Source organism: Aythya marila, assembly GCF_965140915.1.
Source record: "Aythya marila genome assembly, chromosome: 5".
NCBI classification, from domain to species: Eukaryota; Metazoa; Chordata; class Aves; order Anseriformes; family Anatidae; genus Aythya; species Aythya marila.
The window spans coordinates 25,415,183-25,430,216 of NC_139046.1; the positions used below are offsets into that span (position 1 = coordinate 25,415,183).

Genomic DNA, 15,034 nt, shown 5'->3' on the forward strand with positions numbered 1-15,034 from the left:
CACAGAGATGTGATGGCCAGGGTGGTCTGTCCCAAACTCTTCCTCCTCCTCCCTGCCCTTTGCCCATCCCTGTCAGCTCTGGGACCCTCTCTGTGGCAGCCCTGATTGAGCACAAAGGAGCGGTGCCTCCCCACACCTCTCCACCCCCATGCTCGGAGCAGCACCCAGGCATTTACATCTTTTACAGCATTCCCCTCTGCCTTCCACCTTTCCTCCCCAAAACCAGTGTGGCCTTCTCAGTGCCTGCCCTCCCTGCATTGCTGGCTCTCCATATCTGCCCATGTCCCTGAGGCCTCCTGAGCTCTGAAGCAAGCAGGAGCTGCCATGACCACCAGAACAGACACAGAACGGCAGTCTTGACTTGCCAGCTTTCATCCCCTCAGTTTTCCCATCCCAAGTCTTTCCTCACACTGCTGGTTTTGCGCAATAGTTTGTAATGAGGCACTGCCAGAAGAATGTCATCTTCCTGGTTTTTCCAAAATTCAATCCACCGTTTCCTGCCCATTCCCAGTCTCCAGCTTCTTTGTACACGTCTATACGAGCTTGCAGCTTCTTCAGTTTGCTATCACTTGCAGTCTTTAGCCCTGTTTCTATTCAATAGTAAGTAAAGGGCATTTGGCCAGGTATAATGCATTCTGAGCTTTATCTCTCTCTGTATCAGTGCATGAACTAAAACAATTGTTTTTTAGCAGGACTGGCCACCTGAACTCATCAGCAGTCACCAACGCTCCCATGCCACCACAAAGCAGAGGGTGGGAATGGAGAACTGATGGCACCAGGCTCATCCTGGCTGAAGCCACCCTGGAGCCGCACCATCGGCTCCCGCTGTGCTATCTTAATGATCCTGTCTTTTCCCCCTCCATGCTCTGTGCCTTAATTAGCCTTTCCCCCTCCTGTGGGCCCAACTGCTCTGCTTTCTTTTAAATCCTTCTTCCCCGTGCTTCGCCTCTAACAGCATCTTTCTACTGTACACTTCAAAGGCTTTGCTCACTGCATCTGTCCTGGCTGGCATTGGCCGGCAACGCCCCAGCAAAGGCCAGGTCTGCCATGAAATCACAGTCATTGAAAAGACTTCAGGCCCTCTGGGAGAGGAGCGGGGATGGGGGAGGAGGGGTGGAAGGATTTTCACCATTTCACCTCTGGGAAGAGCTATTAGTAACACAGGAAAAGCAAGGGGGAAGCCAGCCCCCTCCTCCCACCACCCTCCCGCCTAGGGAGCCTGCTGAGGGCAGAGTGCTTTTATGTGCAAGTGGGAGGGAAGGAGAGTGTTAGGGCTTCAGAGGGAAACGCTTTGATCTTGACTTTGAATCCTCAGCAGTTCCCGGCTCACCCCCACCCCTCCCAGGGACCCCAGGATACGGCCACGGCTCCTGCTCGTCGCTGCTGCTGAGGTGCAGCGCTCGCTGTTTCACAGGGACTGCCCTCCTGCCCAAGCGGGAGCACGATGCCTCTGGAGGCAAGGGCATGGCACCGGCACCAAGTTCAAACTTCCCCTCTGGGAAGGAAGAGGGAACCCAGCTGGAAAAGGGAAAAGAGCCCTGAGAGAAGCAGAGGGTAATTAGAGATGGGACCTGCTTTCAAAGCTGCCCCTGGGCATTGGACTCGTACATCCTGAACATCACCCAGAAGGTGAAAGGGGAGGCAGCCACACTAATAGGGTGCTCGGTGTCCCTCTCAGGGGACAGCACTAAGGTCCCACACGAGAATGAAGGGGGAATCTTAAGGCAGAGGTGGGAAAACAGCAATGGGGACCCAGGCACTTTGCATGGGATGGGAAAGAAGTGGCACTGAGGCAGATGTGAGTGATGGGGAACGACACTGAGCTCTGAGTCACTGCAGAGGCAGCGGGCAGCAGGATGCGGAGGAGCCTTAGGGGCCTCCAGTCTCTTGTTCAAGATGGGATCTAATGCCCAGGCCAACTCCCTGCTGCCCTCAGGGAGAGGAAACTCCTGGCTGGGCCTTGCCACCAATCTGTCCTAATGTTCAGGCCAAGTTCTTCTGTCCTCCGTGCCATTCCTCTGTCCTCAGTCACACAGCTGAGGTCATCCTCATTAATTCCTCTCACCCTCTGTGATTTACACACTGGGCTGTCCCTGCCCACCAGTTCTCACTTCAGCACCACTAAACAGATCTTGTTCCTCACATCATCTCCTATAATTCAATCACAGCAGCTCTCTTGCTCCTGTCTGTAAACTCCCTGTAATTTGCAGCTCTCCCTCTCTGTGCAGTGTTAGCAGAACTGAACACAACCGTCTCTCTGCTGGCACCGGCATTGCCTGGAGGCAGGCACAGAAATGAAAGAGCCTCACAGGTCCTCTCCGCTGGGCCCACCGGTCTGTCTACCCGCACATCCCGTTATGAGCTCCAGCAGCAGTGTGAGGCAGTGTGCTCATAGTTGGTTTCAGGGCTGGGAATGAGATGTACCTGACAAAATGAGCACAAAACCAGGACTTTTGAAATTCAGTTTGAACAAGTTACTCTGGAGAGTAACCATGCTTTCCAGCCCTCCTGGCCACAGTCACGGCAGGACCACAGAGAAGTATTTCATGCAACTTGATGTTCCTTCCACCTAAGATACGTGAGCAGACTGCAGCTGCAGTGGCCCTATGTCTGTTGCCATCTCAGGCTGCAAGCTCTGCTCACTGGTGTTTCTTCATGGAGCAATGCTAGGGGAGAAACCCAGCCAAAACAGCAGACACTTGGGACCCTCCTTGGAGCCCTCCATGCTCTCAGTCCTGCCAGTGCCTTGTCAGTTCCAGTTAGTGCCTCATCAGTTCCAGTTCCCTTGACTTCCCAGAGGGATGACAGCACTCAGATTTTGACTCTGCAGTGCTCTGGGGGGAGAAAGAGGGGAAAAACAGAAGCCAGAATACCAGCAATGTTTTTGAAGGATGGACATGTCAATCTAGCCTGTTTAGGTCAATCTGTTCCAATTCCAGAGCTGGTTTTGGCAATGAGTCCACAGTCTGACCTGCTCCCAGTGGCATTATTTCAGACATCTCCCATCCTACCTGGATGGTCTCCTCTGGTCCAGCCATGGACTGCGGGTAGGGAGCTCTGACTCCATCCACTGGGATTGGAGGTGGGTTTGGGGGGCTTTCCTTGCAGGGAGGATAACTGAGTGTTCGAATATCATCCCCATGTGTGGCACTATTGCGCAGGAACCCAGCACCACGTCCTTGGGACACCCTCCTCATGGGGTTCAAACCGATGAGAATTGTACCTACTGAACACGGAGGTTGCTCTTGGCCTGTGCCCAAACTCGGAGCAGCAAAACCTGCCTTCCAGTGCTGCTGGATGTCCATGCCCCCCGGCACCAAGGCCCACGTGTGGCTGGATATCTGCGCATCTTTGCTGTGAAAGGATGGGCTGCAGCAAGCAGGTGAAAGCACAACAGGCAGAGAAGCTTCTGGCAAGCTGAGCTGAACTGCAAAGGTCTCCACAACCCGCTGCCGTGCTGAAGCATCCAGCACCAAAGCAGGAAGCGCGCTGGTCCCCCACTGAACTCCTCCAAGGAACAGAAAAATGCTAACTACTTGTTTATATGCTGGAAGCCCGTGTGTGCAGTGATCTGCATAACAGAACTGCCCAGGCTGTCTCTTTGTGTGTTTTCCAGCTCCTATGTTAATCACTGACCCTGCTGACTCTGGCATTTACCAGTGTCTCACTGCCCTGTGAGCACTGCTTTGCATTTGCAACCAAAGAAGTTAAAAGGATGAAGGATGAGAAGGGGAGGGAGCAGCTGTGGCTGCGAGCACCAGCCGCAGGGGAGCACGTCCAGGGCTGGCCAGGTTGATAGCGAGAGTGGAGCTGGCGGTGGAGATACAAAGATTGCCTGAGCTGGGGGGAAAAGCTTGCAGGGGGATGGTTTAGGTCTCTCTTTCGTGCAGTGCGACTTGTCTGTGTGTAGTATGAGACAGGGAGCACTGGGGCTCAGGTTTCGGTCAGCTTGGGTGATGGATCTTAGCTGGGGCAGGGCGGACTCATGAGGGGTGGGAGTGGGGCCAGTCCGCAGCTTCCAGGGAGCTCACTCCTATCAAACTGTGCTCCTGGGAGGTGAGAGGAGCAGTGCTAAGGCTGGATAGGTGGCGAAACTTAAGGCCAATGGCCAACCCACCCAGCTGGGACTGGAAACCCCTGGTGGCTACAGCCAGCGGCTGAGTCTTTCTGAGGATCATCCCCCGCTGGCCAGCCCCAGGTGGTGGCCAGGAGAAGCTGTGCAGGAGAGCCAGAGGTGCAGGAGTGTGGGGTTTAGTGGGTGGCAGGAGGCTCTGGGGTCAGCAGGGGCTTTGGGACAGGGATGGGGTTGGGTGGGGAGAGCTTGGGAAGAGGAAGGGCCCGGAGGAAGCTCTGGGCTTGTGAGGAAGACGCAGGGTGGAGCTGGTTTTGGTGGCTTAGCGGTGGCGGAGCGACGTGCCTGGCGCGCGTGCTGTTTGCACAGCCTCACGTAAGCCCCGCTGAACCCATTGTGTGTGTGCGGGAGTTAAGGAGAGGGACATGGGGCCGAGATTAGGCAGCGGGGCAGGGACAGTGGGCACGGGCCTGCGGGTGGCACGAGCGTGGCTGGAGGGCAAGGGCAGGGAGAAGGCGGCTGTTTGTGCCCAGATGAGAAGGTCTGGAAGCCTTCACCATCCCGGTGCAAGGAGCACCGGGTCAGACACACGCAGTGGCAGTGCCAGCCCCACAACCACAGCGATGCCCGCTGCAGCCCCGGCACCCAGACAGCAGCACGGGGCCATCCCCATCCCACGGGGCACAAAGGGCCGGGCTGACCCCTCGGTCCCGGGGCCGCCGTGCTGCGGGATGTGGGGGCATCCGCGGCCCTACAGGGGCCGTGGGGCTGTGGGGCCGGGCGCGGCGGGCCCTTTAAGCTCGCTGTCGGCGGGACAATGGCCATTAGCACTTCAGCTTTGGAAGTGACCCCCGGCCCGCTCCGCTTTCATCTGGGCCGGGGCGGCGGGGATGGCCCGCTTCCTGCCGGGGGAGGGGAAGGGGGAACGAGGGAGGGGCGGCCCGACCCGATCCCCGACCCGATCCCCGGCCCGGCTCGGCCCCGCACGCTGCCGAGGGTCCCCTCGGGGCTGGCACCGGGGCCGGCGGCGGCGGCGGCTCCGCGCCGCTTCCTGCCGCCGCCCTTAAAGGTGCGCAGCCACGGGGCCAGGTGAGCGCGCCCCGACGGCGGCTGCTGCTCCCCCTCCTTCCCCCGCCCGGCCCTTTGTCCCCCGGGCGACAGCGCGGTCCCCGTGGGCTCGGGGCTCTCCTCCTCTTCCTCCTCCTCGGCTCGGGGAGGTCCCTCTCGGGGAGCGGGGCCGCAGTCAGGTGCCGCTTGCGCTCCGCAGGTAAGTTCCCCATCCCCGGGGAGCCGCAGCCAGGTGTCGCTGGGTTAGTGCACGTCGGGGGTTTATTTTTTTTCCCCCTCTAAAATAAAGCCAGGTAGGAGGGGTGTGTGTGGGGGGGGTGCTGGCGGGTGGGAGCAGGCTTCTTTTGCTTGCGGCAGCCCCAGGGGGTGATATTTCTCACCTAGACGGCCCCTTGAGGTTTTTGTGCTGCTCTTGTGCCCCTGCCGTGGTTCAGCTGAAAGCCCTCAGTGCCCGCAGCTGGGTTCAAGAGCCAGCTGAGCTGTCCCACCCAGCAGCCCTGCGAGGTTCAGGGGCTGAGGGCTCCCGGATTCCTGCTGCTGGGAGCGTTTTTGGGACAGGCTCGGGGAACTTGCACTACTGGATGCCACCAGCCCATCAGTTTAGGTGAGAGAACGTGATCTGTGAGTGCTCGCTTATCTGTTACAATGCAAAAGCGGACGGGTTAGCTAAAACCTCCGTTATCAGTGCTGAAAAGCTCACTTGGTTGCTTCTCGGGGCTGTGTTGGGTTGGGGAACATTTGTCCATTGTGTTCAGCTGGCTGTGCTGGGGGAGCAAGGGGGAAAAAAAACTCACTTTGCAGCAACTCCTATGTGTCAGGAGCTGCTGGGCTTGCTCTGCTGATGAGCACAAGCCTGCAGCTCAGCAGGGGCTGATGCCCTTTGCTTCTGGCTTGCCCGGCCCCCCTCCATGCAGTCTCCCAGGAGTTTATCTGTGATGCCGGAGCCGTAGCTTTTGCCTCAGGCTTGCCTGCGGGGTCCTGTTACTCCAGCTCTGGGCTGCAGGAGCTGGCAGTGACATTGAGGCTGCGGGTTATTCCTTACAAAGAGGATTTAAATCTGTGCCTCCAAGCCATAAGGGGGTGGGAAATGCCCACCAGGCCATAAAGACCTAGCGTGGTCCCAGTGCTCCCTAGCCTGTCCCAGCTCCTCTCCCCCTCCAGGGGGAAAGCTTTTCACCTCTTCTTTGCCCTGCTCTCCCAGCGGCTGCAGGGGATGTGGCCGTGGAGAGTGAGGGCTTGGGCTGTGCTGGGGCTCTCCCTGCCCGGCTGTACAGAGGGGCAGCTCTGCTTCAGCTCCTCACCATGCGCTGTTCACCGTTGGCTTTGTGAAAATGCTGCTCTGCAGGATAAACTTCCGTGAGCCTTCAGGGCAGCAGAAGTACAGACCTGACCCAAAGTGACAATCTGTTGTGGGTTAACTCTGATAGGGGTGGGATAAAAGCGAGGGAACTTGTGGTTTGAGATAAAAAATCATTTAGTGAGCAAAGGAGAGGTGGAAGAAGAAAGAACAAAACTAAATGATGCAAAGCAATCACTCACCACCTCCCATGGCTATGTTGATGCCCAGCTGGTTTTCCAGCAAAAGATGGCTAAAGGTCTCCTTAAACCCCCTCCTCAACCTGTTTATTGCTTATATGGCATAGAATAGCTCTGGTTAATTTGGTCATCTGCCTGGTTGTGCCCCTTCCCAGCCTCTTGTGCATCCTGAGTTTATTCACTGGGGGGGGGGGGGGGCAGAGTGAGAAACAGAAGGCCTGGATGCTGTGCATGTGCTGTTTAGCACTAGGTGAAACATCAGTGTGTTATCAGCATTGTTCTGGTCACAAATGTAAAATGCACCCCTGCAGGGGCTGCTGTGAACAGAATTAACTCCGTCCCAGCCAGACCCAGCACACAACCCTGTGCTTGCTTGGTCAAAAGGGCTGAGGACAAATCTATCCCTTTTCTTTGCAGCTGTGGCCTTCTCTTGTGTTGTCTCTGAGTGCTGATGCCCTGCAGCTGTAGGAGAAGGCCCTGGCCTCCAACATGTGGGAGACCATGGAGGGGCTCAGCTCAGGGAGGGGAGCTGATCTGGTGACCTGATTAAAGGCAAGGGGCAGCGGCAGCAGTGTGGGGCTCCCCGTGGTGATGCAGCGGTGTGATATGTGGCACCTTGTCCCGTTTGCTGTTTGGTCACGGCCAGGGGCTGCAGGTACTGCAGCAACAGTAGTGTTATCTGCAGCAGTGCACGGGATGGAGAGTCAGGAAGGGTCAGGCAGGACGGCTGCTTTGCTTCAGGGCTGCCGCCTCTCTCTGTGGCATCTCCCTGCAGAGCTGAGTGTGTAATGATACCTCCAAAGTGTTGTGAGAAGGTGGGTCTCCAGCTGGGATAGGAATGAAGGAGACGACAAAGTGATGTCCAGTATGCAGGGGGTGGCACTGAACGAGCAGGGCTCTGTGTAAGGAGAAAACTGACCAGATTGGGCTGCTCTGGGTGAAATGCTGTGCTCCCAGTGTGCAAATTGGTTTGAGAGGGAAGGATGGGGCTCGTGGGGTGCGGGATCTGAGCTGGCTGCTGGTGAAACTGTGCTGGAGGGGGATGTGGTGGTGGAGCTGGATCACGGGGGTGCTCCTGGAGAGGTTGGGGCAGAGCCATGTGGGTGTCGGGACCAACGCTGGCAAAGGAGGGGATGCGAGTTTGGCCCCTTGGGCCCTCTGAGTCGGAGCTGGCATGCAGGGGATTGGCACGGGCTGATTTGGGGAAGAAGGGCTCCATGCAGCCTCTGAACCACTCCACCCCATTCTCTCTGCGTCTGTGCTTTGGGGTTGCCTCCTGCCTGGCAGGGCTTCTGGGGGCTGCATTCTTTTTGCCCCTTCTCCCCGGCTGGCCTTGCTTCTCTGCTGAGCAGCAAGTGACACCTAGTGTCAGCTCAGGCACCCATAACTGTGGCTTGGCTCCGGCTGTTCCTCCTGTCTCAGGTTTTGAGGTGCCCTGCTCTGAGGGAGGGAGCAGCTCCCTGTCCCTTCTGCTGTTGGCCTGGATGCCTTGCAGGCTGGCCCCTCCATGCTCCTGCACAGTGCTGTGTCACCTGGCTGTTCCTGCTGAGATGATGAATATTTCACCCCTGAGGCTCCTTATATGTGCTGGTAGAGGGGAGATTAAATGTGCTGTGGGGGAGCTGGGGGTAGGGGTGAGGCTGGGCACAAAGCTCGGTGTGCAGGGGCTGAGGGTGGCCTCGTCTCCCACCCCGATGGATGCAGTTGCTCCTTAGTTTGACCCATCCATCCCAGACATCTCTGGAGGCTGTGTGCCATGCGTGCTGCCCACAGGAGGTCACTGCAGAGCAAGCTGAGCCCATGTCCCTGTCCCAAGTCTGCCTGTGGGGACCCAGGCTTCCTCCTTTGTCCTTGGGATGTGTTTGTGCGGGTGGGGGGGAAAGGAGAGGCCTTTCCTCCACCCTCTTCCCCCTTCCTAACGCTTGGGGAAGAGCAGGAGGTAACAGGCTCCCATCAGCCTGGAGCATGCACTGTCTTGATCTCATGTGACTCCTTTCTTTTTGCCCCCCTTCAGGATGATCCAGCGGCACCAGCTGGTGCAGTCTGTGCTGCAGGAGCTGCAGGAGGCCACTGAATGCTTCGGTCTGGAGGGCCTCACCAGCGCTGCGCTGGAGGCAGAGAGGACCCTGTCGTCCTTCTCCCTGCCCGGCTATCATGGGAGGCAATTCCAAGAGGAGCTGGAAGTTGACCGAGTAGCCAGGAGCCTCTACCCCGAGGATGCCCCAAGTAACATGCTGCCCCTGGTTTGCAAAGGGGAGGGGAACCGCCTCTTCGAGGCCGCCAGCGTGCTGCTCTGGGGCAACCCCAGCCTCAGCCTGGAGCTGCAGGTGCGGACGGTGGTGGAGATGCTGCTGCACAAGCAGTACTACTTGAATGGCATGATAGACTCCAAGGTGATGCTGCAGGCTGCCCGCTACTCCCTCTGCACCGAGGAGACCCCGGAGATGACCAGCCTCCCCATGGCTATCCTGGAGGCGATCTTTGATGCCGATATCAAAGCTACCTGTTTCCCTGGCACCTTCGCCAACATGTGGCACGTCTACGCTCTGGCCTCCGTGCTGCAGTGTAACATCTACTCCATCTACCCCATGAGCAACTTGAAGATCCGGCCGTATTTCAACCGCCTCATCCGGCCCAGAAAGTGCGGCCCGCGGACCTCCACGCTCCACATCATGTGGTCGGGGCAGCAGCTTTCCCGGCAGGTCTTCAAAGCGCAGTACTTCGTGGCTGTGGTGGGTCTGGAGGAGCTGGAACCCACCATGCCCTCACCAGAGCCTCCCGTCCAGCCCATGAAGACCCTCGAGCTGCTGAACAGCGACCCGCAGCTGACGTACTCCAACCTCCGTGACAGGTACAGCATCACCAAGAGCACCTTCTACCGCTGGAAGCGCCAGTCTCGCGAGCACCGGCAGAAAGCAGCTGCCAGGTTTGCAGCCAAACACTTCCTTCAGTCCTGCTTCCAAGAGGGCAACGTAGTCCCCCTCCAGCACTTCCGACAGATGTTTCCAGAAATTTCCCGGTCCACGTACTATGCCTGGAAGCACGAGATGCAGAGTGTGGTCAATGGAGATGCCTCTGCTCTGGCTGAGGCCCATGGGTTGCAGGAGCTGCACAGGGATGTCCCAAAAAAGGCTGTGGATGAGCCGGCAAATTCAGAGGCGAGCTTTAGGCCCCCAAGTCCTTCCCTGGACCCGGTCCAAGCAGGAATCTTCATGCGAGGAGCCAAATCCTACCTGGAGAAATGCATTTCCATGAACACTCTGGTGCCTTACAGGTGCTTCAAGCGCAGCTTCCCCGGCATCTCCAGGTCCACGTACTACAACTGGCGAAGAAAAGCCATCAAGGAGAACCCCAACTTCAAGCCCCCTCAGTCTCCCTTGGATAACCCCAAACCTCTAGCCATAGGAAAACCACTCCTCCAGCTGAAGCCAGGCAGCTTGCCTGTTAGGAAGAGGCTGAACGGAGACCGGCCAGCGCCCAGGAGTCTCCTGCAGCTCAAGCCCTCTCTCTGCTGGAGGAAGCAGCTGCGAGACGTGGCCCGGAGGCAGGTGCAGCAGTGGCAGCTGCCCTTCAGCAAGTTTCGCCTGCGCTACCCAGCGCTCTCCTCCACGACCTACTGGTTTTGGAAGGGCATCGGCCGGGCGCTCAGGCGGCAGCGCCTGCGCTGGGCCAGCTCCAGGCAGCTGTTGAAGCGGGTTGCTGCCCTGGGGCCGCAGAGGGCCGAGCTGGCTGTCAAACCCCAGTTCCCCGCGGAGGTAGCGAGCAAGCAGCTAGAGAAGCCAGCACCAGCCACCCCGTACAACGCCACTATCTCGGGCTACGCCGTGTCGGAGCGGGCCAACAGCCGGATGTTTGTGATGGATGTGATTGCCACCGCCCAGTTCAAGGCGCAAGCCAAGCTGTTCCTGCAGCAGCGCTTCGAGTCGAAGACCTTCCCCACCTACAAGGAGTTCAGCGCCCGCTTCCCCCTCACGGCCCGCTCCACCTACTACATGTGGAAGCGTGCCCTGCACGACGGGCTGACCCTCGTGGATGCCTGAGGGCTGCTCTGTGCCCTGCGGCTCTCCGGCGGGGTGTCCAGGCCGGGGCTCAGGCCTAACTTTTTGTTCTGGTTTTGTTTTGTTCCTATTCTCTGATTTTTTATTTTTTTGTTGTTTTGGGGAGTTTCAATCAGGTATCGAGTGCCTGCACGGTGCCCACTCCCAGAGATGGGAGGAGTGGGAGGCAGGCTCTGGCTGCCCCAAAGGAGAGGGGCAGAGGGGTTTTGTCCTCAGTTGTGCTCAGGGGATTCGCAGGGGTCACAGGGCATGGTAGCCCCCCTGTGTGTGCTCGGGGTGGAGGACTGGAAGGGCTGTCTGCCCTGGGCACAAGTGTGAAGGAGTGGGGATGTGCAGAACTGAGCATGGAGGTGCCCGGCATCCCCTCAGCTGTGGGTGAGGGGGGTTTTGGGGTGTGCTGAGTGTTTTTTGGGGGGATATGTGTACATCTCTGATCTGTGCTCCTCCCGGTTAAGGAGGATGAAGGCTTAATCTCAGGCCAGCACTGATGCCACTTTAGCTTTTGAGCTTTTAATAGCTGTCCCTAGCTGCCCTGATCTTCCCTGGAGGAACCAGAGGCTGGTAGAGGATAGCTTTGGGTTGTGTCCCTGTTGTAGCCTGTGCTGGGAATGTGTTAGGTTCCCTTGCCAAGCCAGGAGCTGCTGTCCTTTTTTTTTTTTTTTTTTTTTCTTTTTGTTTAGGCTCTAGAGAAGCCATCCCTGACCTTCCTGGTCTTTTAGCAATAGCCTCTTTCACGCAGTCCTTCACTCAGAGCTGGCAGCTGCCTTCTGTGTCTCTTCCCTGGTGCCTGCATGAAGGTGTCTGCCCCACCGCAGGCAGGGACCAAACCCCGTGGGCCCAAAGTCTCTCCCTGAGCCACTCAAGGCAGGGTGGCTGCCTCCTCGCAGCAAGCATGGCTGTGTAGGCCTGACTTGTAAGAATTGAAAGCAATAAAGACTTCTGCTCCCAGTCCTGTGTGGTTCCTCACTCCTACATGAGGGATTTCTGGGCAAGGCTTTTCCCTCTCCCTTTGCTTTTCAGAAGGGGGTGGTGACCCATTAGCTCCTTGGCAGTGGTGCTAGTGGGACCTTGTCACCATTGATCCACCCCTAGAAAATGCTCTGTGGGGTGAGGGGATGCCAGGTTGCTGTGTGTGGTCCCAAGGGAGGGGATCTGGGGCTGGGGGTGCCTTGGGGAGGGGAGGGGAGGGGATGGGGCCTGCAGTGGGAGCAGTGCTGGGTGCTGCTGCAGAGCTCTGAGCGCCTGGGCTCTGTGTGTCAGGAAGTAATTGGAGTAATTAGCTGCCGGTGACTTCTCACCAGTGAACTCCTCCAAGGGAGCAAGCTGGTAATTACTCCAGAGTGATTACTCGTGTCTCCAAACTGCCGGGGGCTGGAGATAGCCACTTTCCATGGCAGCAGCGGCTGTGAAGGCAGGCAGGAGAGAGACCTCCGGGCTGGGGCTGGGCCCTCCCTCTGCTGAGCTGTGGCAGCAGGAGCTGTGGGTTGTCTGACTGCTGCTGCTAGCACAGGTCCTCCCAGGGGACCCTGAGCCTGGGGTGGGCTGGGGACAGGGGCAGGGTGCCCATCAGGCATGGGTGGGGTGCTGCTGATGTGGTGGGTGGTGGGCAATGCCTGTCTGGGGGAAATCCACAGAGCTCAATTCACACCCGTTGTGCCGTGCTTGTATGGCAGGAGATGAATTTGAGGCAGTCCCAGCAGCTCTGCCCCGTGCTGCTGATGAATCTCTCCCTTTGCAGGCACGGAGCGAGATTTAGTTGAGGTGTCACTCAGATCCCTCACAGGCGGGTGCTCAAAAGCACTGACCCCAAACCAAGACGGAAATGAAAACAGTAAAAGGAGATTAAAATGCTGTAAAGCTCTGCAGAGTAGCTCCCCACCTGCCTGTGATTTAGGGCTCTGCTCATCTGCTAACACACCCATCACATCCATCCAGGTCCATCGCGCTGTGCTGGCTGGGTCGGGGTGGTGGGGCAGGACATGAACGTGGCAGGGGTGCTCTGGGGACAGGGACAGTGGTGCCACCCTGCTGTGTCCCTCCTGTCCTCGGGTGGGCCAAGAGCAGCGTCCCACCCGGTGGCAGCACAGAGCAAAGGTGGAGGCAGAATGTCATCCCTGCAATAAAACCAGGTGGTTACGTGGGGGATGGCTCGTTCCTCTTCAATGGGGATGTTAAACGTGGGGACTAGCAGGGCAATAAGCCTGCCTAATAAACCAGGTGACTGCAAATGGCTTAATGAGAGATAATGGCCTGCGGGAAGGGCCGGTCTGGATGCTGCTCCTCGGTGTGGTGCAGGAGCACCTACGGTGGGCAGCGGTCTCTGTCCAGAGGCTGTCCTTCCCGTGGGACCAACAAGCTGCAGTCCTGAAATTCAGCATGTGTTTGGCATCTGGGCCATTCAAACAAGAGGTTTGCCAGATACAGTCTTTGTGGTGGAAGTGATGTCTTAACAAAAGGACCTGGGAGCCCTCATGGTCCCCATTACCTCCCCACAGCTCACAGGGGCACGAGCAGCTCTGAGCCTTGCAAGGCCCACCAGGGTGGAAATAGATCCACAGCAGGAGGACAGAAAAGCCAGTATCACCATTCAAACGTGAGCAGCAAGCATAAACGCAATTAATCATCCAGAATATCTATGTGGGGAAGGGCGGAAGAAAGGTGAGGAAAAAAAGGGACCTCCTGGGTAAGCCCCTCCGTGCAACATCCTTGCATCTCCCACTGCCCCATCCCAGTGCTGCTGCTCTGGTCTTCAGGGTTGCCCAGTTTCTTTATTCGTACTCGGTATTTCCAAATCCTCCTGATTTTGTCTCATTAGCAAATGTCACCAACGCACCCTTCCTTCCTCTGCCGACTTGCTAATGAGAATACAGGAAAAGATCAATCCTCATCCTGATCTTCAAGGATTTTACCCTCCAGCCCAACAGAACTTCTTCTAAAATATGAATACCCCGTTTACACCCATCTCAGCTGGCCTGGACCAGCCCTGCCTGACAGCTGTCCACACGGTGCCATGCCAGCTGTTTGGCTGACATCCAGATGCTGCATTCCCTGCCCTTTTCTAGAAAACAAGTGAGCTAATGTGCCCTGTTGATTTAGCATAATCAACATCTGGAAAACACACAAGCTTTGGAGAAAACACTCAAATATAAACACACTCTGAGAAGGAAAAAAAATCCATCTTTCTTGTCCAATGCTGTCAAGAGTTCTCTGTCTGTGCCCAGACTTTGATTTATGACTTTGGGGATGGCATTTTGGCAGAGATTACATTTCTTTGCATGTCAGGTCTCCTTCCCTGGCTTCTTCCCCATCCCTGTCCCCAGCCCTCCTTCACTGGGGGACCTTGGGGACCAGAGGACCTTGCTCAGGAGATGCAGTGATGTGCTGGTGGTGCTGGGGAGAGGCGGGAATGATGCCCGGTGCTGAAGCATGCAGGTGTTTTTTTGCTGACAGAAGGAGGTGGAAAAATCCCGGTGCTGTGGGGTGATGCAGGATGATCCCCAACCATTCCCAAGCGTCCCCATGCCTTGGGATCAGGGGGACGCAGAGGAGGGGGGCGTGCAGGGTGAGACAGCTCAACCCCATGGTGCTCTCTTGCATGTGGGGCTGCCTGAGATGGCAGAGGGAGAGGAGAGGTAATGAGCACCCAGGTTTCCTGCCTGGTGCTGCAGTGATGGCCCTTACTTGGCTTCTCTCCCAAAAATCCTCCCCCCAGCCCCCGCAGGGGGGGCATGGCCATGGGCTGTGCCTCCCTGCACACCCTGCTGCAGGCTGTTTGTGGGGAGCAGCGGGGAGAGGAGAGGAGAGGCTGCCCAAGGCACGCACCGATACATGCTCTTGCTTGCCTTTTCTTTTTTTTTTTTTTTTTTTTCTTCTTTTTACGGGAATAGATGATGTGCCCTGTCTCAGCTAATTAGCTATTTCCTCACCAGATTGTTGTGGAGGGAAAGCACTGGTGGTGCCATTAAACGAGGAGGACGAACCCTGCTCGTCGTCATTCCCTGCGGCTCTTCTCTCACCAGCCCCAGAGGAGTCTTGGTGGGGCAGTGGAGGTGGTTTTGCCCTGACAGCACTGGCTCGGGGAGCAGGTGTCTGTGTACATCCTTGTAGGGCATCACCAGTTAACCAAGCCCCCATCCCCAGCTCAGGGAACCCCAAGTCCCGGGGACCCATTGCCATGCATCACTGCCCTGGGGTGGGCACCTCTGGTTGCCCATCCCAGTCTCCTATTTTCTGGGTTAGAAATGCTGCCAGACCAGAATTCATCCCCCTTTGCCCAAAATTTCTGAGAACCTGCTGTGGG

The 15,034-nt window shown here is 57.3% G+C and overlaps 1 protein-coding gene across 1 annotated transcript; it reads left to right on the plus strand.

The window, feature by feature from the left end:
* Positions 1-8,691: 8,691 nt before the first annotated feature.
* Positions 8,692-10,716, plus strand: VRTN (vertebrae development associated; the record flags this gene model as incomplete). Its single annotated transcript, XM_082762732.1, has 1 exon — positions 8,692-10,716. The coding sequence occupies one exon, from the start codon at positions 8,692-8,694 to the stop codon at positions 10,714-10,716; it is 2,025 nt and encodes a 674-aa protein (XP_082618858.1).
* Positions 10,717-15,034: the final 4,318 nt, after the last annotated feature.